This window comes from Heterocephalus glaber, unplaced genomic scaffold (genome assembly GCF_053883595.1).
Source record: "Heterocephalus glaber isolate CG9 unplaced genomic scaffold, H.glaber_assembly_v1.0 deba00001761, whole genome shotgun sequence".
Classification (NCBI taxonomy): Eukaryota; Metazoa; Chordata; class Mammalia; order Rodentia; family Bathyergidae; genus Heterocephalus; species Heterocephalus glaber.
In genome coordinates, this window is record NW_028258458.1 from 2,216,080 (window position 1) to 2,239,677 (window position 23,598).

At 58.8% G+C, this 23,598-nt stretch overlaps 1 protein-coding gene across 17 annotated transcripts in view; it reads right to left on the reverse strand.

The window, feature by feature from the left end:
* Window positions 1–1,688: 1,688 nt before the first annotated feature.
* Window positions 1,689–23,598, reverse strand: part of Gatad2a (GATA zinc finger domain containing 2A) — a 93,233-nt gene continuing 71,323 nt past the window's right edge. For 14 of the 17 annotated variants that reach the window (XM_013068732.3, XM_004873444.4, XM_004873443.4 and 11 more), the window contains 10 exons: window positions 11,549–11,681; window positions 11,335–11,466; window positions 10,143–10,232; window positions 9,646–9,777; window positions 9,364–9,531; window positions 7,550–7,829; window positions 5,504–5,814; window positions 4,890–4,964; window positions 4,425–4,614; window positions 1,689–3,088 (listed from right to left, as the gene is read on the reverse strand). In XM_013068732.3, coding sequence (XP_012924186.2) covers window positions 2,958–3,088; window positions 4,425–4,614; window positions 4,890–4,964; window positions 5,504–5,814; window positions 7,550–7,829; window positions 9,364–9,531; window positions 9,646–9,777; window positions 10,143–10,232; window positions 11,335–11,466; window positions 11,549–11,681 — 1,642 coding nt within the window. In that variant the 3' untranslated portion in view covers window positions 1,689–2,957. The remainder of the gene's footprint in view (window positions 3,089–4,424; window positions 4,615–4,889; window positions 4,965–5,503; window positions 5,815–7,549; window positions 7,830–9,363; window positions 9,532–9,645; window positions 9,778–10,142; window positions 10,233–11,334; window positions 11,467–11,548; window positions 11,682–23,598) is intronic. The other 3 variants (XM_004873438.4, XM_021250999.2, XM_087201912.1) reach the window with 3 other exon arrangements.

Consider the following 23,598-nt stretch of genomic DNA (forward strand, 5'->3'; position numbering starts at 1 on the left):
CCAAGGCCACCAGAGGGCAACCCCACCAGGCCTCACCCCACACTGGCCTGCCTGCCGTGGGCTAAGTGGCCACAGAGCCGATGGCCCTACCGTCAGCCACGGGCCCTCCCCGCCTCCCCTCCACGCTGTCCAAAGCCGGGCAAGTCCCGGGAGACCAGGGCCGAGGGACAAAAGAGATGCACAGCGACTCATGTCCATTCCTTTATTGTCCCAACTCCAGAGTCTGAACTTCCTCCTGATACAATGCACGGCCACCAATGCCAGCCGCTTGGTTTAGGAGAACTTGTTCCCATTTGGTGGCAAACAGTTTTTTACATTATCCAAGATTTAGAGTCACAATAAATACAAGTGACAACCTCCCCCTCAGAGCCCCCATACCCTGCACTAGTGTAAACCATCTATCACACTTCAAGAACTATAAAATTGCTGTCTTTTTGACAAAAAAAAACACCTCAGTCCAAGTTCTCCATACTAAGGTCCTGGGCAGCATCACTTGACGCCGGACACAGACCTGAGGTGGGGTGGCCAGGATGCCCCGTGAGGAGAGCCCCACCCCAGGGACATCCCACTCTGAGGGTGCTTTTAGAGGACACCACAGCCTGCAGTCCCCAAGCCCTGGCCAGAGCCGTGGGGGCTCCCAGTGGGCCTGTCCTACACCCCAGCAAACAGGCTAGGGGGCTGCGACACCCCCAGAGCAGCGGACTTGGGCACGGTTCCATCGCCCTGGGGTCTGTCACTGATAACCAGGGACCGACCCCTTGCAATTGCCACTTGCCTCAGGGCTCAGAGCTGGACCCCCTACAAGGGCTCTGGGGACTCCAGAACTTTGGGGACAGCAGCTAAGTCCTGGGGGGGTGCACCTTGCGGTGGGGTGATACCCTTGAATCAATGCTAGTACCCCGCTTTCCTGGGACAGCCACGCTGGCCCACAAGGGTGCTGGGCCAGGCCACTGCGGGGGCACGAACATCCTGTCACCACTTGGGGCTCACTGTCCATGTCGCACTGCAGCAGGGACTGGAGAAAGACAAGCAGGGTAGGACTTTCAAGACGTAGAAGTGAAAGATTAAGGCATCTCACATTCTTGTCCTCTATACTTTAAAAAAGCTACATTATGTCACAGTATGTCCTCCCTGATGGGAATAAACCCTGGGACCCGGGCTGGGGCTGGAGGTGCTGAGGGAGCCAGGGCCACTCTGTCCCCCAGAGGAGCCACAGCCCGTCCTGGGGCCAGGGCCTGGCCGATAGGTGCAAGTCCCGGAGGAAAAGTGTGGCCAAGCGTGGGAGCTGGGGCCAAGTGGGCGGCAGCACAGAGCCGGAGGGAGCAGGCTGGCCTGGGGGTAGCCGGCCCCCCCGGGGATCAGAGGGCACACACCTGGGTACGGGCCGGAGCTACTTGCAGGCACACAGAACTTCGAGGAGTGGAAATACTTGCGTACTTTTTTTGGTGTAAACACACACCCTCCCCCTCCAAACAGGGTCCCACCTGCCCGTGTCCCTAGCCCTTGGGGTGACAGCCACCCTCCCACACCCTCTCCTCCGAAGCCCAGCGAAGTCACGCACTCAAGGCAAAATCAGTGAGAAATTCTGGGGTTTGCACAACATAAAAGTTGGAACGTTTTCCAAAGCGAGGTCCTCTACTTGGTGTCAGACTGTCTCCCAAGACTGATGACATTCATACGCCGTGAACTGGGGTTAAATGAGCCTTTATTAGAACGCTGGCCGTCGAAGTTGTCTGGAGAATGTCCTACAGAACGAGGGTTTTAAATTAAAGTCCCTAATCGCATCAGCAGGGAAACGGGGCTGGAACGGAACCGGGAGCGGCGCCCCCACTTCAGGCAGGTGCGCTGCAGCTGCGGCAGACACAGCAGCTCTGCCTTTCCTCACGGAACCCATTTTTAAAGAGTGGGAGGGAAAAGAAATAAAACTAAAAGCAAACCTGATCCTTTAAAAAATGTTTCTGTAGACTCACTCTCAAGGGACGGAAAAAGTCGGAAAGCAAACCCTGACAGCAGCCCAGCCTGAGGGATGGGTTCTAGCTATGCTCAAGGGCGTGAGCTCCTCAAGTCGGGCACAGCCTGCCCCACGCCTGCACCTGCACGGCACCTCGGCAGGGGCAGCTTGAGATTGTGTTCATCAAAATAAGAAAGGAAAAATTTAATAAAATAAACCACCACCACACTGCCCCGCCCAGCCGCCCGAGCTTCCTGCGGGCTCCACGCCGCGGCTGCAGACGGCTCTCCACGTTCTCCTCCTGCCCGTGGCGGCCGGCTTCCGAACCCTGGGTCCTGGGCAGTGTCTGGCCAGTGTGTTCTTCTGCTGAGTGTGGGGGATCCTGGGGCCCCAAAAGAGCAGCAATGAGGCTTCTGGCAGGAGCTCGACTGGCGTCCCTGTGTCCGAGAGCCACCTGGGCCTGGCCGGCCACTGCCGGGACTGTGCATCTCGGTGCCTTCTCCCAGGCGAGGGGCCACGTGGTTTACTCTCAACGCCATCATCATGAGGTGATTCAGGAAAAACCAAAACTTTCAACCTAAAGATTGGCATGAAGGGAAGCAAAGATCGGGGGCCTAAGACGGGGAGAAGCCTAAAGAAACAAGGCGCCCTGCTCAGCTTCCAGGGCCCCGGCGCCAGCACTGCCGCGTGCTCAGTGTCCAGGGTGAGCCGAGCCGGCGCCGGCCGTAAGAAGGCTGGGACCAGAGCCGGCCCTGAGGTCCACATTTCTGCTGGTGTCGGGCAAACTAAAGGCAAAGAGGAGGGAAGGAAGCCCAGGGGAAGGTCCCTCGGCTCTGACCCTTGTCCACTGGTGCGGCCCCTTGCGACCAGACTGCAGCCGGCACGGGGTCTGCTGCCATTGGCAGGCACACGTGCGTCTTCGAGTCTTTGGCAGCCGCGCGGGCCGGGCCGGGCCAGGCAGAGTGGGCCGGGCAGAGTGGGCCGGGCAGAGTGGGCCGGGCTCGCACTATTTCCACGAGGCCGACTGGGGGATGGAGCGCGGCGGGATCATGTCCAGGAGGTACTCCCGCTGGCGGTCCACGGCCGAGGAAGTCTTGTGCACAGCCAGGCTGGGGCTGACAAAAGCGAGGGTCCCACCTGCAACACAACAGCGACAGGCGTGGAGGCCAGCTCAGGCCCAGGGGACAGCTTCAGCTCCCTGCCTGGGGCACAGGGACAAGCACACCTCCGGGACGACGGTGGGCGGACGACAGCAGCCACTAAACACAGCCTCACCCACAAAGGTTGGTCTGTCTGTCTGCCTGCTGGGGGGTGGAACTCAGGGTCTGACCATGCTACACCCCTAGCCCTTTTTGTCTTTGGATAGGGTCTCCATAACTTGCCCATGTACGTGGGCAGAAACTTGTGATCCTCCTGCCTCAGCCTCCCAGAGTGCTGGGATTCCAGGCGTGCACCACCGCGCCCGCCAATATCACCCCTGTAACTGGAAAACAAGACAGTGGCCCTCCTAGGAATGCTCGTTTCCAGCAGCTGAGACCCTGAGATGCCGGCCTCCCCATGGAGCCTCCTTGGGGTCTGCATGCTGTGTGTAGCAGCTCAGGGGAGCCCCCCAGTGCGGAGTGAGCCTCTGCAGGCGGGCACCCAGGTGCTGCCAGCGGGGCTCCTCACTTTCCCCTGTATCCACCAAAGCTGTGCACTGCCACAACTGGCGTCCACAGGTTTCCTTCCAGGCGTCACCTCATGAGCACACCCTCACTTTTCACTTCCCAACCCTGCTTTGGACACAGGACCTTACAACGTTGCCCCTGCTGGTGCTGAACTCCTGGGCTTAGGCAATCTTCCTGCCTCAGCCTCCCAAGCCACCATGCCAACTCTCCTACACCATTTTTTTTTTTTTTGGTACCAGGGATCGAACTCAGGACCTTGTGTTTGCAATGCAGGCGCCGGAACCGCTGAGCTAAATCCCCAGCCCTCCTACACCATTTTAATCAAGGACCTGGTGGGTATGAGTCCTCTTCTTCATACAACTGCCAACCTTAGGCTTGGTGGGGCTGGCACTGGCACACCCCGAGCTCAGGGCTGTGTGCACAGTGGGCCCCAAGTGCTGTGCGCGTGCACGGCTGCTCCCAGCCCTGACTGGGCCTTTCCAATGCCACGTCTCTGCCCCACAGCCCCTCCCAGGCCCAAGCTGTCACCTCCTGGATCCCCGTTTCCGGGGGACATGTACAGGCGATGTTTAACTCACCCCTACATTAGCCTGGAAGTGAGGACACAGGTGGGCAGCTGGGGAAGGATGTGCTCAGTCCCCCGGCCCTCAGAGGGCGCGAGGGAGCCTCTGCCACCACCCGGGCCATACCCGCCTCGCCCTGCTCTTCACTGGCACTACTGGGGAGGACAGTGTTTGAGCAGGATAGTGTCCTGGGGCCACAACAGGATGCCAGAGGCGCTGTTCTCAGTGAGGAGGGGGGCGCACCTGTGCTCAAAGGCGTCTTCTTCCAGTTGGTGGCGGTGCCACCCTTGGTGCCCGCGGCTCTCTCTGAATGTCTGCCAGGCCTGCTGACCAGCGCCGTAGCCGAGGCTGTGTTCTGCAGTTTGGGAGACTGGCTGAACGTGTGCAGGACGCCTCGGGGCGTGGATGAGCCCCGGGACAGCTGGCTGGAGGCCTGCAGGGGGAGAGAGGACAACCCTCATGGGAGGAAGGGGCAGCGCAGCGAGACACCTGCTCAGTGCAGCCTCTCCTCACTCTGGCTGACCTCTTCCCACCCACAAGGACGGGGTCCCTAGAGTCCAAAATCAGGAGACCAGGTGAGTTATACCGGGGGTGGAGGAGGAAGAGAAACAGACAGACAGATGCAGGCAGTGTGACAGCAGCCGGGAGACTCATGGTCACGCCTGTGCTGGGCACTGGGCGCGAGGCTCCCGGTGCCACGGTTCTGACCTGTAGCACAGCCCCGTTACTCCAGTCGCGCGCCTCTCCTGAGCGGAACGCCAGCTTCCGCCGGGGCTTTATGACCTGCACAGATGGGTGAGATGGGTCAGCGAGTCTTCGTGGCTGCCGGCCCAGTGACCTCTTCGGCCCCAGGTGACCCTGCAGGCCAGGCCAGGCCCCGGACAGCAGTGTGCTCGCCTGCAGCTTTAAGTGTCAAAATGTGTTTAGTTACTTCTGAGGAAACAAGAATTGCAGCTTCCGGTCTACAGAGGATAGGAAGGAGAAGCATCAAAAGACAACTTAGAAAAATAAAAAAGAACCAACAAAAAGACTTGATTTCAAACTCGCTTCTCTCCTTCATTTAGCCAAAGCACTTTCTGCTGATCGCCCCTTGCTATCAATGTGACTTCCGGAAGTCTTTCCAGACAAGAAGCAATTCTCAGCCAGGCGCTTCGAGTGAAGGCTACAGAATCTCAAGAAACTTCAAATTAGTGTTTTTGTCACGGACATCACCATTAAGTGCAATTTAGATGCACGGTCAGCAATCAGGAGGCTGAGTGGGGACAATACACCAGGCCGCTGCTTCCCGGGGGACACCGAACTGGTGCAGGGCAGGCGCTCACCTGCTTCAGTGAGGGGTGCGGGGCGGTGGGCTCGGCCTTGGCTGTGGCAGGTGCTGGGCCCTGCTGCAGCAGGCGCTGCTCAATCTCCTGCTCCTGCTGCAGCGCCTTCACGAAGGCGGCCTTCAGGCGGCTCGTGTGCTCCACTTTGAGCGCCTTCTTCTGGTTGGACGTCATGCAGTTCTCGCACATGATGGCACCGCCCTTCTCCTCGCGCCAGCGGCAGGTGAAGTCTGTCTTGCACTGTGCACACATGTAGGGCTCTCGGGCCAGTGCGGCAGCAGCGGCGGCGGCTGCTGCTGACATCCTGCCCGCTGCAAAGGAGATGGCACTGTGTCAAGCCCAGCAAGGGACAAGCCGCAGTGCCAGGGCTGGAGGCTGCAGTGAGATGCAGGCCAGAACACGAGCACAGCCTGGGCCCAGCATGCCTGGCAGCTACCGGGCCCCCAAAGCCACAGCGGATGGGGTCTGCTCACATCCCCACCATGCAGATGCTGGCAGGCCAAGGCCCACAGCTCTGGAAAACAATGCTGAGTAGCTTGGTAGCAACTCCAAAGACTCTGGTGCTGCCAGCTCCCTGTCCCACCCCACCCACAACAGAGAGCTTGACATCCGGCCTCACACCTCATGGACAGGCAGCCTGGCTAGCAGATGCCAACAAGGACAGTGACAAGCAGTGTCCACAGGGCCAATGGCTGCACACCACAGGCCAGGGCAAGCCCCAGCACTGGGCCACACCTGCGGCCTGCCCAGCCCTGAAGACACAGTGCGGGCAGACACTCTGGGGCCCCGGTGCCCCAGTCGAGGAAGACGGCAGAGCAGCACCAGGCAGGCAGCCTGAGGGGTCCCGGGGGCGGCAGTCCTCTCCTCGGCGTCCTGCTCACACCTTCCTGGGGCTGTGTGCTGGAGCCTTTAGCAGCCTCTTGGTCATTACAGGGCACAGCTGGGCAGATGCAAAGGACTCCCGCCTCCCTTTCCTACCCAGCCTGGCCTTCTGCAGCCCCACAGGATGTGGCTATGGGGAAGGCCCCTTGTCCCACAGAGCAGATGAGATGTCAGCTGTCCAGGTCACCTGTGTACCATCCAGCCCTCCAGCAGGCTGTGGAACCTGCCTGGGGTCAGGCACAACCAAGGCTGTGGGAGGGGCCTCTCTCAAGTCTCATTTTTGCCCGCAGAAAGGAGACTGAGCCCTGGTGACAGGCAGCAGGGGCTCTGGTCTGGAGAGCGGGCACCCACTCAGGCAAGCATTGAAAACTAACTTGCCCCCTCCCCCCGCAGGGTTGGTGTGGCACTGGCACTGGAACCCAGGCCCTCCCACAGCAGCCCCTGCCAACGTGGCCTGGCAGCAAAGGGCTCCAGACAGGCCATGCGTGTCAGAGCCCAGGCCACCCTGTGGCACCATGGCATGACCCTGAAGCTGGGGGCCTCAAAGCCCACTGCTCCAGCTGTCTCCACACCGCCAAGTGGCGGTGGGTGGAAGGTGCTGCCTGGCTGGGAGGGGCTGCTCAGGCCTGAGCTGGGGGACCCAGGGCAAGGGTCCGAAGTCTGCCGGGCCTTGGCTGTTCTGCCTCCTCCTCTGCTCCAAGCCCTAGATGTGATCCCTGAGGGAGAGCTCACTGGGGCTACAGCCCAAGAGGCTCACCACGAACTCAGGCTCAAGCACTCCAGGGAGCAGATCCCCATGGGCCATCTTGGCCACCCACCTCCTCTGTCTCCGGTGCTGGTTTTGACGGTGATCCTGTAGCTGTCCCTTCTACTGTTCCCCAAGGAGACAGGTAAGGGAGCCCAACCTCAGCAGGACTGATCTAGAAGTGCCAGCTCCCAGGTCCACCCTTGCCCCCACCCCAACCCCAGGGACACAGCTAATCGTCCTCCTGGACCATGGGCCTCGGTGGCCCTGGCTCTTGGGGACAGGGCAATGTCCCACTTCATAGCAGAGCTGACAATGGAATGGTGTCCCCCAGAAGCCACCTGCCGGCTCCAGGAACACAGCAGGGCTTCATTACCACATGCCAGGCTGGGCAGAGGCGGAGCCCGGCCAGTACCCACCTTGTGTCTCCAGCAGGTTCTGCACCACCTCCTCCAGGCCAACCAGGTAGATGAACTCATTGTTGGCAGCGCTGGGCAGGAAGTTCATCTCTGGGGCAGGGGGCTTGGGGGGGGGGATCTCCAGCAGCGTCTTCTCCAGCTGCTTGCGCAGGGCAAGCTTAGCGGCTGCCTGCCGGCTGGCTGGAGACTCAGCAGAGGAGACTACAGAGGCCACGCTGGTGGGTGTGGAGTTGGCCTGAGCAGAGGCGGCCGTTGTCCCCTTCAGAGATGCTGGGGTGGCCTTTGGGGAGACAATAACCTGGTCAGGGTGCTCGGTGTGCCCACCCTAAGCACTCTGCTGGCGAACTTCGGCCTCGATGTCCATACTAGCAGCACTTGCGTGACAAGACCTTAAGAAGGAAATCTGAGGGCTGGGGTGCGGCTCAGCGGCGAGCACTTGCCCAGCGTGCATGCAGCCCTGGGTTCCATCCCCAACGCCACAAAAAACAAAGAAAAAAATGAGGCAAGTTTGAGCTGCCCGACACTCAACAGGTGCAAGGAGTCAGTGGGCCCCAGGCAGGCAGGGGATGCACCCCAGGAGCCGGCAGACGGTGTACATGCTCCCGGCGCTGGGCAACATCAGCACATTGTGCTCAAGCCTGCCCTCCTGTGCAGGAAGCCCAATGCCTCGCCCCACAGCACCCTTGCTGGGGCTCACCTGGGGCGCCTGAGTGTCAGGATGGGGGAAGCAGCTCTGGGACCCACCCTGCCCATCCCCTCCGCTCCCCATCCTGCTGCTCCTGCACTACTTCTCTGTCCTCCGGATCCCAGTGCTGACCCACGATGGTCTCTAGCCCATACCTGAGCTGGTCACACCAGCATCCTTAGCTTCCAGGGTTGAAGGCCCTGCTGGAAATGTGGGAGAGCCGAGCACACTAACCCTGGGGAAGGGGCACACCCGGGAATACAGAAATGGGAACGGACGGCCTGTACTGAGCTGCCACTCCCCTGGGCAGCCAGACGCACGCCCCCGGACCAGCTGGCACAGGGTCTCCACTGCTGCCTCTGCCCATCGAGCAGCACAGACCGCACAGAGCTTTTTTTGCCCAGGCCACCCCGTGCAAGAGCCAGGACTGGCCGTCACCTCTGCACTCAAGCTCGAGTTAACAAAGGCAGAGGGGAAATGCTGCCCAGAGAGCCCGGCACTTTCTCTTGTCAGAGGAAGGAGGTGATGAGAACCTCACCAAAGAAGGTAGAGCGGGGGCAGGGATTTAGCTCAGTGGTTTCACCTCCTGCTGCACAAGTGTAAGGACCCGAGTTCGATCCCCGGTACCAAAAAAAAAACCCAAATAGGTAGAGCACAGGAACACACACATCAGCAAAAGGCCCCACAGACCCAGTAACCATCTATCAGGCAGGGCTCCTGCTTCCAGCCTGCCCAGTCCTCAGTCCGAGCCCCGGAGGGTGGGGACAGACCCTCCCGCCTCCAAGGCTCTGGCAGAGGAGGAGGAAGGGTGGCTAAGCACAGCCGTGCCAGCACTGTGGGCACCTCTGCAGACACCTCCCTGCCCTTTTGACATCTCCAGGCCTTGGCTCCCCTCACCTGCGATGTCCCCAGCACTCAGCCTGAGCTCCACAGCTGCTCCCTCAGTGGCACAGCAGCTCCCCATCTTTGCCATGTGGCCCCAAGGCCCCAGCCAAGGAGCTCAAGTCCCACCGCCCAGAGACTTCCAAGACTCAGGCAGGCTGGTAACTGCTCTCCAGACACCACAGTGCCCTTACAGGTCAACCGGGCCTGGGAGAGCCCAGGCACCCACCTCGACACGGCCCCTCACCTGTGGGATGTTGACAAGCAGACTGGCGCTGGGGACGTTGGCGACACGGATGAGTCCCTGCTGGATGATTCTCTGTCCCTGAATCTGCACACTGGGCACGGAGGCGCGGGGCGCCAGGAGGAGCGGCGGGGGCCCAGTGCTGGAATGTTGTCTGATGTTGTGGATCTGCTGTGGGGTGGGAGGGGGAGAGAAACCCAGCTGAGACGGCCATGGAGACACCGGGCATGGTGGCACCGCCCTCCTCAAGAGCCCAGGGACAAGGCCATGGCCTGGCCTGCTTACCTGGGCCCCCCTGACGAGCGGGGGCATGACAACCTGCGCACTGCCCTGTGGCCCCAGCTTGGAGGACACCTGCTGCCCACCACGGACCAGGGGCGGTGGAATGACGCTGCCAGGCATTCGGGCGGAGGAGGTCTGTCAACGACACAAGGCCCGCGTTTACCTGGCTTTTTGTTTTTTTGATTTTAGAAAAGTAAATTACTAGTTTAAAACCAACTGCATAAAATGTGTATTTATTCTAATCGCAGACACCACTAAGAGCGACGGAAACCTGGGCTCACTGGGGAGCCAGTTAGGACCATGTGGCAGCACGAGGCCCCTAGGCACCAGCCCGGCAGGGACTGCGGTGTCCAGGTCAGGGCGGCCAGAGGGTACGAGCCTGCCTGCACAGCCTCAGCGCTGCTCCGATCTTGCTGAGGGTGCACTGGGGAGCCTCCCTCTCTCTGCCATCACACCGTGGCCTGCTCTTCTGGCAGGGCCAGCACAGAGGGGACACTGACCTGAAGTGATGTCTTGCCAGCAGGAAGGTTCTGGGTGCCCCGCACCAGTGGGGGCGGCGTGGTTACAGCACTTCCGGCAGAGCCCGCAGGCTGAGAGAGGGAGACATGCAGGCGTGAGGTCCCCGGCAGGGCTTCTGACAGCGGAGGCCTCACTTCTTCCTCTCCGAGCACACCAGGCTCCCAAAGGTTCTGCCACTGGTCTGGCACCTGCCCCCTCCATGGCAGCAGTTGGCCCATTGTACAGGGGCCAAGGAGAGGTTCTCTAGCAAACCCCACCCTCGGCATCCCCGACCCAGGCACCAGCTCTGCCCCACAGGGGGCAGGATGCCCAGCGATGGCAACACCTGAGACAAAGCCTGGGCCTGCACACTCGCTTCTGTTTTCAGTGCTGGCAACAGGACACAGAGCCTCACGCACGCTAACCAGGTGCTCTACTACAGAGCTGTACCCCCAGCCCATCAGAATAGTTTAAGTCACACATTCCTCCAGGAAGAGACAGTGACAGGTGGTCCAAGTCACCCAGGCCTCCGGCATCAAGATAAGGAAACAAGGTCCTCAGCAGCCTCTGCCCAACCCACTTGCTAACTGGGTGGGGGTAGGGGTCTCCCTGCCCAAGGTGTGCTGACTTCCTGTGTACTGAGACTGCATGCAGACAGAAGAACAAGGAAGATCAGCTGCATCCATAGCCAGGAGCCCTGCCAGAGCAGGCACTAGAAAAGCCCAAAACCAGTCAACTGGAGCCACATGCTGGACTGCACAAAAGTAGCAGAACAGGGACTCAGGCTCTAAGAGGAAGGGCCGGGAGCAGGGCTCCTCCTAGGGCTCAGACCTAGGATCTGAGGGGCAGGCATATGGCACAGGGGGTGAAGATGCCAGGCAAACAGCCTGTAGCAGGCACAGCCACCTGCCAGGCAGGAGGGCTTTCGGACAGGGACTCAAGAAAAACTGCAAGCATGCTTCCAGCAGCAGCAGACACCAGCTGGCTTCCTGGACACCTTCGGCGTGAGACAGGGTGCTCTCTGACCTCCTCCAGAGTCCCAGCATTCCACACAGAAACACACTCCGCTGTCCCCCTGGCTGGGTGGACCCATGCCCACACTCAGCCCTGCCCTCCACCTGCCCTCATGAAGGAACCTCGCCCTCCACCAGCCTTTCCACCAGCACCGCATAGGCTGCGAAGGGCAGCACGCACCTTCTGGGCAGTGGCTTCCTTTTGTATCTGACTCTGCCGCAGCTTTTTCAACAGAACGAGTTTTGCTTCTTCTAATCGTAACTCTTCTTTCAGTTGCTTGATCATCCTTTCCCGTTCTTCGGGACTACTCTTCTGCGAGGACAAGACACAAGGGTTGGGGCAGCGCGCTGGGCAGGGACTCGGTCACAGCGCAGGCCTCCCACGCGAGGCTCACCATGAGGGCTTCCGTGCTGGTCTCCTTCAAGGCCACCTTGCTCAGCCCGTTCACCCGAGGGCTGGAGGGTTGCTCATTGTCGGAGAGCACGATTACGTCGGGGGAGGGAGGCCTCCTCTCGGACTTCATGTCGCTGGGGGCAGAGACAGCGGTTGGTTAGCAGAGCCAGGCGTCTGACTGTGGGAACTGTGCTGGTGCTGGGCGTTCAGGAAGTGGGGGGCATGCCCTGCACGGGCTCACTCATACCCATGTGGCCAGGCTGTCCCTCACCACAATCAGCACAAGGCCCCCAAACCTCCTGTCACACAGACACAGCTGGACCCTCTGGAGGGTCCCATACCTTCCTCCTCTGCCACATGTCATGGTACTGGTTGAACTCGGCCCACTCCAGTCCTAGGGCCCTGGCCTAGCTGTAGGCCATTGTCAGCGCTCCCTCCTCCTAGGTGTGAGGGGATGCACACAGCCCCAAACCAGAGGCTGCGGCCTACCTGTGGTGGACACCACCTGGCGGGGAGCCGGCCCCCCAAGACAAACCTTTCTGCTCTGCTCAGCCCAGGCCTGCCGACGGCAGGAGGATGAAGGCCTGTGTGCACGCCAGGGTCAGCATCTTGTAGGCGGGACACACAAGGCAGCAGTGGTGATGTTTGAAACCTAGGAGATCGCTGCATGCCTGGGCACTCTCCACCTACCTGACCTGCTCAGAACACTGTGGGGGCTGCCCTGCCCTGTGGGTGCCAGGGCGACCTTGCCTGCTACCCCACCCAGCCTGTCACCAGAGCCCCTCTCATCACTTCGGCCCGAATCCTTCTGCAAATCCTTGGTGATAACTGTGAGCCCACTTGCCTCCAGGCCACTGATGGCCCACAGCACTCAGGATGGGCTGGGCAGTAACCGGGAAGCCCCTGTGGCTTTTTGTTCACTTCTGTCAGGACATGGTCCCAAAGGTCTAAGTGTGCCATCATTTCTCAGACTCCAACAAGAGTGAGTATCCATTCTGTGCAAACTGTGCACACACCACTGACCCAAATGGGCAAGGCTGACACTAGGTTCCCCTTCTGGCAAAGCACATGCCAGGACAGACACACTGGCGCTCCCCCAGGGTGCAGGCCGGGCTGGCCCTACTCTGCTGCCTCTGTGACACAGGGTGCCAGTGTGGTGCTGGTGGGCTTCTGGCCCCAGCCACGCAGCCCCGTCTGCTGACACACTGCGCACCTTCCCTGAGGGCTCTCACTGAGCACTCCTACTGAAGAAACGGGATCCTTCTTTTTGGGGTAAGGAAAAGCAACCAAAGACAGAACGTGTCCACTAGGTGGCACTGCGACCCATAGGACAAACTTGGAGGAAGTTAGCTGGAAGTCACAGCTCTAAGTTGTCCCTGCTTTTTCCACTACGCGGCAGCGGCAGCAGAGTGAGGACAGTCACTAGGCCCGGCTCCATTTCACAGCACACAGAAGCCCCTGTCCCTGCGCAAGGGGGTAGGGGACCACAGGCCCACCGCCACCCTCCTGGACCTGCAGACGTGACTCTACCAACGCCCTTGCTCATTTCACCCGACAGAGCGCTCCTCCTGGCCCTGATTGGACTTAACTAACCTAGTACAGCCACCAACTGCACGGTCCCAGGGCCAGGGGAGAGGACAGGAAGGAGCGGTGCTGAGTCCACAGGGAATTTATAACGTCACCCAGACATCCCACTCGGGGATCACCACGCCACCGGCAGATCTGTGTCTCTTCACTGATGGCCCCATGCCGCCCAATATCAACTTTCAAGGTGACCTGGCAGCTCCAGTTTCAGGCACTCTGGATGCAGCAGGTGCCAAGCAACTCATGGGCAGGGCACCCACAGGCCTAGCACCGGGCCGCAGCCGCTGATCACCACTCAGGTGGCTCCTGGGCAAGCAGACAGCTCGAGGACCCACCAGGAGTTCTGGCTCTGCTCTCTGGATCTTACTGAGGTTGGGACGCCTAATGAAACTGGGATCTATCTGCCTGGGGGAAGAGGGCAGGGCGTGGACAGAGAGACGTCTTGTGCTGAAGTTTCCTGAGAGGGCCACCCTGACCTCGTTGCTCCCTGCCCCAGGCTGGCCTGAGACTGATCAATAACTCATCCAAGAGATGATGTCACCACCCATCAATGATCACTCAGCATCCCAGCAGCCAGCAGGGAGTGAACTTCCTGTATGCTAATCAGGCCACCAAAAAGTCATGTGACAAAGGCATTTCCCTCTGTGATCATGTGACCCTTTAACTGTGCCTTCCAACGTGAAAACCATGGCAACGGGCAGTTCTAACCGGTTTGTGACACACAGCCTTCATTTTGAAAAGGGAGGTAAGGGTTCAGGTGCTGTCAGAAAATGGAGGCTCCAAGCTCACCCGGGCTGCAGCCCTTTCCTGTGTGGCCCCAGCCCACAGAGACTGTGCACATGTCCCAGGCCCTGGGTTGCCTCTCTCCAGCCCAGAGGAGGCCACCAGCCTGCCTAGTTTCCAAAATGAAACTTTTTTTAAAGGGTTAGGGGGCAGCTTCAAGATTCTTAGTACTGTACTTTTCTGGAGAGCTCTACTTCAGAGGGAAAAAAGGTGGTTCAGAATGACTGCAGGAATTGTTTTAGGAAGATCTTTAAAAACACGTACAGACGGGAGAATAACAGTGGAGGAAGTCAGCCCAATGTGCCGGGAGGGACAGTGTCCACTCTAGCCAGCCACATCCCTTCCACCAGAGGCAGCTATCTCAGGCACCCACTTTGTCCGGAAGCTACGTGCATTTCAGGGCAAATCTGACAAACCACCTGCCTGCCCGTCTTTAAAAACAGTTACTGAAAACACAGTGATCAAAACAGACTGTATGTAACGCACAAAGACGCCCTGGAAGCAGGCCGGGCTGCCAGCAGCGTCAGTAGTTGCACCGAGCCCGTCCACAGAGCTTCTGGAGGGAGGCAGGACTGTCAATGTCCACTGCCACACGGTGCCACCTGCGCAGGTGATGGTGCTAGGGGCTCACCTCCCAGCCCTGCTGGGTAGGGGATCTCATCAGGCAAGTGCAGAGCTGTCCCTGGGCTTGGACCTTCCCAGTTCTCAGAGCAGGCTGCTTTGTCTGGGGAAGGTGCACCTTCTCCCTCCCTGTTCGCCCACATGGCCAGTGGGAGCTGCACGGGGGTGGCTGGGTGTCAAAAGCAGTTCTGTCCTTTGGCTGTGGTCCACTAAGATGTACAGACCAAACCCAAGTCCACAGGCAGGAGGGAGGCTGCAGTCATCTCGGGGTAAGACAGAATCATTTAAGAAAGAATGGCCAAAAATGTGCCTGGGAAACTCACCTAGGAAGTGCAACAAGCTAAGGAGAGCAGGGCACACACCTGAGGCATCTCAAGCTGCAGAAGGCCAAAGACACTCCCGCCACCTCGGTCACAGACACCTGACCACGCAGGCCTCGGGACCAAGAGATCCTGCTGGGGGCCAGCCTGGCCCTGCACTGCAATGCGCCCTCCTGCTAGACCCTCAAGGCTGGCCAGGCAGCAGGCAGGTGGCTGCAGACCAGTCCCCCCAACTCTCCTGCGAACACTCACTCTGGACCCCCAAGGCCAACCTGCCTCTGGCCCAGGCACCCCCTGCGTGTCACAGCCCCTGCCACCTTCCCCACACAGTGCCATGTAGAACTCACACACCCCAGCCCCCAGTGAGTCCCAGTCGCCTTTACTGGAGCTCCAACCACCCCTGACAGCCTACACCCCAAATGCACAGCAAGCTCAGGAAGCCCTCAACTGCACCGCCCTGCCCAGGGCTCCACTGGGGGCAGCACACACCGAGCAGAGGCTTGTGCCTTCCAAGGGGTTGCCCAGCAGGTCTCTGCTCTGCCCAGCAGCAAGAGGCTGTGGCGTCCAGGGCACCTGTGTGGTGACCCCAAGCCAGGCGTCCTCCCTCCCATCTCCCCTCACACAGGTATGGCACAGGCACGGCCTCAGCTCCCAAAGAGGGCCAGGCTGTTCCCAGGGGAGGAGAGGAGGGGTGGGAACGCCCCTGCCTAAGGCGTAGACCTTCCACCCCAGAACCAGGGCCCTGCTCCCTCCTGGGGAGTTGCTCCCACCAAGCCAAAGGCTTGAAGCTCCCCTGCAGCTCCGGGGACTCAGGCTGTAGAGAGCCTGACTGACCCTACCAGAAGTCACCAGGGTCTCCCGTGCTTCCTCCTCTGGTCTGTACAAAAAGGAGACAGGTCCCTAGGGACTGCCTGGTGACATGAGCCCACTGAGGCTTGGACTCCTTGGTGGCTGTCAGGAGCCTGGGCTGGGCTGTTGTGGGAGGTACCCAAGGTGCGGCTCAAGGCAAGTGGCCCTCACCCCGCCCACTCTGCCCCCCACAGCACCTGCGCCAGAGGCCTCCTGCACCAGGCCACCCATGCCTCTCCTCTGCCAGAAGGGCCATGTCTCGGAGGTCCCTAGGCAACCCCAAAAACTCTGCGGGAACACCACACCCTGGAAGAGCCTCAATGGATTCTGAATGATCAGCTCAATTAGAGGGGATGCTTCCTGGGGTTCCCGACTAGGAGGTTAAAGACAGACAGCAAACAGGCCGCCCTGCCTCAGCCTTGCAGCTCTCAGGTGGGAGGCTGGGAAGCATACTAAACCTCCAAACGGGTTACCAGACCACGTCCCAGGGCACCTGTGAGCCTGGCCCAGAGCAGACAGCCCGGCGGCAAGGGCCAGCATGGCCTCACACTTGGCTCTAGGACGGGTTCTGAGCTTGGGAGGAGGGGCTGGCAGCCCTGCCCTGGAGGACAGCTACTTCCCACATGCACAAAGACAATGCGCTGCTGACAGAAATGCACGCCCACCTGAAAGGATTTACAAATTTTGTGCGGTTCTGTGTCTTCCTAAGCAACAGACCCTAGAAGTCCGAGCCCTGTCTCAGTTCAGGCACTTCTGTGGGCATCAACAAGGAGCCCTAAAGGGCCAGGGATTTAGCTCAGTGATATCGCGCCTGCCTTGCAAGCACAAGGTCCTGAATTCAATTCCCCAGTACAAAAAAAAAAAGAGCCCTGGGACTCAGGACTGACAAAATCCTACACCTGGCGGGGGTGCAGGAAGGGGGGAGCTGGGCCCCTGCCTGGCTCTCAGAGCCAGCAGAGGGGTGGCAGCGCAGGGTGGTGGCTCCCCCCATCCCCCTTGTGTTCCACCACTCCCCACCTCCACCCCAGCTGGTTTTGTGGTTCGATCTTTGAACCACATAGAGTAGAAGCAGCAACCCTGCAGATTTTCAAGGCAAGGTCACAGAAGCCCTGTAGCTTCTGCCTAGGCCGGCATGGTGTAGGGCACCCAAAGCTGGCGAGGGAAGGACTGAGAGACACAGATGGGCTGGGCCACTGCACACGTGTGATGAAGTCACCAGGGACACCCACCCAGCGGCGCACAGACAGTAACACATCAGTATGTCCCTGTTGTAAACCACAAGGCTAATGGAGCCTCAGCCAGGCCCAGCCCTGGGGAGCTCACCCACATCGCTGCTTCCTCCCCTCACTGTCCCCAATGGAAGCCACGCAATCTAGACACCAGCCTGGGCCTGGCCGGGAGAGAAGACAGGAAATGAGAGGTTTACACAAGTGACCACCCTGCTGAGCTTCCATGCTGCCAGCCATGCAGGGTCAGGGAGCACAGAGGCAGGCTTGGTGAGATGGAGGAGCTGAGGAAGGCCACACAGGAGACCAGAGGTGCCAGGGAAGAGCTGGAGAGGGAAAGAGGGGACTGTGTGAGGCCGGGAGGACTCAGCCTTCAGGTCTGAATCAGAGCCAAAAGCAATTCTGCGTGCTCCACTCACTGTGTGGCCCCCACCCCGTCACCAATTTGAGAAGCACTTCTAGAAAAGTCTTGAGAGAGAAAAATGGATAGTTATCCTAAGTACTGCAGGCCCATGCTACCACGGGCAACATCTCGTCTGGCAGGGCCTGGGTCCTGTGGGTGTCGACAGCCATATGGGGACTTTCACTGCCACCGCAGTGTGGGGGCAGCTCCCTGGGACCCCGGCAGAGCTTGCCCTTTTTTTTACGGGGCCTCCTCAGAGCCACTCCATGAGACTGCAGGGGAGCTCTGCCACCTGCAGCCAGCTCGAGGACACATCCCAGGGGAGGGACGAAGCCCCAGGCCGGGCCCCCAGGGCTCTGGAGCCCACCTGCTCTTCCCCCTTCCTTCTCGGCATCCATTACCACTCTGCCAGCGGTAACCTGAGCTCCTCTTGGCTGCGATGTCACAAGAAAAGCCCAGGGCCGCTTTATGGGGGCCTGGGAGTCAGAACACACTGCTCCTCTGCCACAGAGGCCACGGAGGTGAGCAGCTGGGATGGGGGTTCTGAAATGCAGCCATCATTCTTCCTGGACACTTCAGGCCTGACTATCGCTCTGGGATTCCATTACTCAGCCCTGCCCAGCTATGCCTGTACCTCAGAGGGACAGCAGGGTGGCTCCCCACCCCCACGCAGCCAGGGATCCAGGCTCCCCACCAGGGCCCAACGCCCCACACAGTGCCTGCTCTCAGCATCCAGCCCATGCTGCCGACGCTGTCCAGGAATGCAGCAACCCCCAGGGTCACACTGCCCGGCAGGGCAGCCCCAAAACCTCACTGGACAGGGCGACGGATGTGGGGAGGAGCCAAGGGTCCCACAGACAAGCCAAGGAGACCATGGTGGCCACTCACTGGCCTGCCATCAGCTGGGGAGGCCACTGCAGCATGAGCCTGCCAGCAGGGATGCCACAGGGAGGGCTAAATCAGAGCCAGAGCAGCATACTCTGCTCGGAAATCGGGGAGAAGCACTTAGGAGAAATGATCACAGTCATGAACCGAAAGGCTGGCCTGTCACCTTTGGAAAGCCATACAGAACACCTGCCAACCCTCTATGGTGGGCACCCCTGTGCCTGCCACCACAGCCCACCTTCCCCGACATCTTCCGCAGCTCCATCCCCATTGCATGTGGGCGACAGACTGCTCAAGGTCACACAGCTGGGACTGCAGACAGCCCGGGCCCACCCCAGGGCAGCTGCTGTGTGCACTGCGGTGGGCCCAGGGGCCGGCACAGAGGAGACTCGGGGTTGGAGAGGACTGGGCTCACGTGACTGTCAGCTCTGACAGCCGTTATTCTGGGTTATAAGTACCATTTTTGGAATAGGTTAGAGCAAATCTTTATTTCTATTTGAAGGAGCCAGCAGCATCTGTATGCTGAATCCTGAGGGGACAAGGTGAGGACAGGGTGAGGACAGGGGTGTACAAGGCCACCAGTCCCCATGAGGAAGTGTTAACCTGCCCCAAACTGGGCTGGGGGCCTGAGCTGGGGGCTACTGACCAGCGCCAGCACCAGCGTCCCTCCCATCCCTGGTGCCTGCACACGCCCTGCCGACCTTTCTCCAGAGAGAAACAAAGTGACAAGTCCCCAAGCAGAGCAGAATAGAGAAGATGCATCACCCCTCCTGGGAGAGGCAGGCTCACTCGGCAACGGAAAGCAAGAGAGGTGTCACCTGCAAACCACAAGCGAGGAACAGTGCTGTCATCCAGCTGCAAAGACCACAGACCGGACTGGGCAGCTGGCTCAGGGTGCAGGATGGATGCTGGCTCACGAGTGCCTGGCAAACACCCCTGCCCCTGGCTCAGGTTGCCCACACCCCGACTGGACACTCATGGAGACCATGGAGGCAAGGTGCGGGTGCACCCCTGCAGCCATGGGGATGCCTGGCCTGGTCAGGCTGGCTGTCTCCTATCTGCGGAATGGGATGCGCTCTCTCAGGGTTGCCATGAAACATGATCAAACCCAAGTGCCCATCTTTCTGGTGTTCTGTGACGGTGACTGGCGAAGCACTCCTGGGTTTTTTTTTTGTACTGGGGCTGGAACTCGGGACCTTGCACTTTCGAGGCAGGCGGCGGAACCACTGAGCTACATCCCCAGCCCTTAGCACTCCTGATGCCACCAGAGCAGGGCGGTACCTTCAGATGCACCACCAAGGGAAAGGACTGTCAGGCAAAGAAGCAGACTTGAGACCCAGCAGGTGTTTTCCCAAAATGCTCAGCGCAGAGCCTGCCACTTCAATGGAAGCTCCTGGTGGCATTTGGTACCAGCAATCAAGTCTAAGCTTCCAATGGGGAAAATTTACAATTTTGGAAAACTTGTGATTGCCACTCGCTGCAGGCTCAACAGCTTCCCAACACATCATGGGGACAGGAAGGGTCTGATTTCAAGACGTCCATGAGGTAATGTGTACCTGCAGCATCTCTAACCCTCTCAAAGACCAGGAGGGAGATGCATGCCTCCCCCCGCAGTGTCCCAAACAGTTTACGCAGACCCCTGCCCCTCCACCCTCTGAGGGGACAGCACAGGGCAGGAAGTCGATACAGAGGAAAACCTGAGGGAGCAGCCAGGCCAGAGGAGGAAAGCCAGCCCCACTGGGACCGAGGCACAAGGCCTGGGTACCTTCACATGTGACAAAGATGGTATCTCACCTCTGAGGTCGCCCTCCCCTCCCCCAAGCCTTCACCCCAGTGTAACCCAGAGAAAAACACCACGCGAGTCCCACAAAGGGACATCAATAGACCATCAGAACTGTCCAAGTCATCAAAATCAAGGCAAGAATGAGAAACCGCCTCGACCCAGAGGAACCTAAGGAGACAGAAAGACTAAACACAATGTGGGACCCTGGGTCAGGTGAAAGACACCAGGGAAACATGGTGGCCCACCTGTCATCCCAGCACCCTGGGAGGCTGAGGAAAGAAGATCACAAGCTCAAGCCCAGCATAGAAACCTAGTGAGAACGTGGCTCAAATTAAAGAACAGTCTGGGGACAGGGCACAGGGTGAGGGCCCTGGGTTCCATTCCCAGTAATGTAAAAAACAAAAAAAGGATGTCTTTAGTTTCTATATGGATTTTACTTCACTACTTGCAAGAAACATTCCACAGTGTTCTGCTAGCAGTGGGAACACGGGGGTGGAGTACACAGGAAGGACCTCCGCAACTTTTCTGTGGACATAAAACTATGCTGAAATCAGTTACTCCCGCACGGTGGCACATGACTGGAATCCCAGCACTCTGGGAGGCTGGAGGACTACAAATTCAATCCCTGCCTGGGCAACTTACTGAGACCCTGTCTCAAAACAAAAAACAAAGTACTGGGGACGTAGCTTAGTGAGAAGCCACTGGGTTCAATCCCTAGTACCGCAAAATTAACTAATTTATAGTAAGTTTTTGTTTTCTCTCTGTTCAAGGGGCAAAAGGGCCAAATGGATTTTAACCCTCACTGATGAGGTATCAGAGTCTGCGGAAGGTCACTCTGTGTGCTGGTTTCTCAGTAAGGAAGAAACACAATTATCAAGAGAGGCCTAGAAAGCTCCTTGGCTGCCCCTGCTGCCTCTCTAGTGCTGGATTCCCCTTGAGGCTTCAGCTCTAATACGGGATGCTGAGCAGAGAGGAGGCTCTAACAGCTGTTTTCTAATGAAGTTGAGTATTCCAGAGACTTGCAAAATGCAGGCGGCCACTGACTTTATGGCGGGTCCACTCACCATTGTGACTTTACGGCATCACAAACACATGCGCACTGAGTAGAAACCATACTTGGAATTGTGACTCTGTGGCTGTGCCCAGCTTGCCATATGCAATAGGACCTCTCTCTATGCTGCTGAGAGAGGAAACCGCTGAGCTCCAGGGGCGCTGCTCTGCTGTGAGGCTGGGGTCAGGTGGAGTTAAGGCTTTTCAACTTCCAGTGTTTGCAATTTATTTTGAGTGTCCCTGTCAGCTTGGCCACACGGTGATGCCTCCCTCAGGAGGACTCAGGCATTATGGGTCGCATTGAGAGCATGGTCTGCGAGCTCAGGTCGGGGAGCTGGGCTCAGTAACAGGAGGCTCTGGGACATTGCCTGTCCTAAGCTGAGAAGCATCACAAAAGATACCATGCTGGTATTTCTCATGCTGTCAGCTTTGAGTTAGTATTTTCAATATTTTTTTTTTGGTTTTCTTTTGAGGCAGGGTCTCCCTTTCTAGTTCAGGCTGGGCCTGAACTCACTATGTAGCTCAGGCTGGCCTCGAACTCGAAGCAATCCTCCTGCCTCAGCCTCCCAAGTGCTGGGATTACAGACATGCACCACCACACCTGGCTACCAGTACTTTCAAATTTTCTTCTTTCTGTTTTTGGTTTTTGAGACAGTCTTACTGTGTAACCCAGGCTGGCCTTGAACTTGAGCTCCTCCTGCCCCAGCCTCCCTGTTCTGGGATTACAGTGTGGACCCAATTTCCTAACACAGCAAATGTCAACAGATGCTCTCATGCTCTTTGGGGCCCGGAGAGTGAGAGGAGCAGCCAGGGCCTTCTGGTGAAGGGCTTCCAGTCCCTGGGGCAGGTGCAGGCTCACCGGGCTGTGTCCCGACACCTAATGGCCCTCATGATTCTCCTCACTCCTAATCGGTTCTGAAAAGTGACCCCTACTAAACATTTCACAGGGCCCACCCCACACCCTGACCCATTCAATCAGAAGCCCACAGCTGGCAGCCAGAAGACCTTCAACTGAACAGCTCCCTCCTGCACCCAGTTCACACAGAGCCTGGCACCCTTAAGCAGCCTGTATACCTAGGGCCTGGTCCCCACATGTTGGTCCTGGTCCCCTGCCCTGTGCCTTGTGGCCCTGCCCCATAGCCCTGCTCTGGCCACAGAGCCTCCCCTCTGCAGCACACCTGGCTCTGCTCTCAGGTAGGTGCCCAGGGCTGCACCTTTCCTGCACGGCTCGCCAGCCCAGCCCACCTCTCTGGGCTGTGCTCGCTTCAGTGAGCCTCCTGATACTGAGCCCAGCTCCCCGGCCTGAGCTCCCAGACCACGCTCCCAATGCGACCCATAATGCCTGAGTCCTCCCGAGGGAGGCATCACCATGTGGCCGAGCTCACAGGTCTCTACAGAAAGCTTCAGGAAGAGGCAGGGCTCTGCACATCACCAGGTCTCGTCCCACTAAGATCTGAAGCTTTTCAACTTGGTTACACCACAACTATTTTTATGATTTAAGCTCTAAAAATAAGCAGTTGTATGGCTTGGGACCCAAGAAGGGGCACGCGGCAATGTCTGGCATGTCTCCTACCCCCTCGGCGCACACTGCCCAGGCCCCGGCGTCCCTGAGGACAGTCACCAGGCCTACTTGTGCACGTCACACTGCCTTCCTCTCTAGGGCTGTGGCCGGCCGCCTCCCTGGCTCACTTTCAGGCACTCCTGAGCTCCCACAGGCACTGTGACAAATCTTCCCCACGAGAGGGTGCATATGAGAAGGGCTCAGAGGAGGGGTGCAGGCAGTCCTCAGGTCAAGGCTGCAGGACCCTGTTCCTTCCCACTGCACACTGCCCCTCTGCCTCACAGACCTTCAGAATCCAGGGACTCATCTTCTTGGAAGAAATGCAAAGCAGAAATCTCTCTCACTGGGTAAGCCATTTTTTTCTTCCCAGAGGCTTTCTGCAACCACCCCCCCTCCCCACTCCTGCTCCCACTCCTGGGGTCACACAGGCCCAGGGAGGGCCAGACTTTAAATTACCCACCACAGTGGCTCAGGCATCAGTTACAGGAAGTTGGCATGTGACAGACCCCAGCAGGAATGTGTGCTGGGCGATGTCAGAACTGCTCTTTTCTTTTCCAGATACTGGAAATGGACCCAGGGCCCTCGCACTGAGCTACATTCTCAGCCCTTGTTTTTTATTTCAAGATAGTCTCATTAAGTTGCTAAGTTCCCCAGGCTGGCCTTGAACTGGGGGTCTTCCTGCCTCAGCCTCCGAGACCTGGGATCACAGGCATGCATCTCCACATTCAGCAGAAGCCAGTCATTTACATACAGAAAAGTTCTGCATGCCCATTGACTGCCTGTGTGTGAAAAGCTCCTGACAAAAGGACAAGCACTCACAGGTGATGATCACCTCTGTGACCGCTTGGTGGCCTCTGCTTTTCTGTCAGGAACAAATTGTCCGAGGGTTCTGGTTCCCTCCCTGGCCACAGCAGGGCCTTGTAAGGGACACCACAGAGGAGCCCAGTGTTCACAAGAGACTGTACTTTCCAACCTGCCACCAGGCT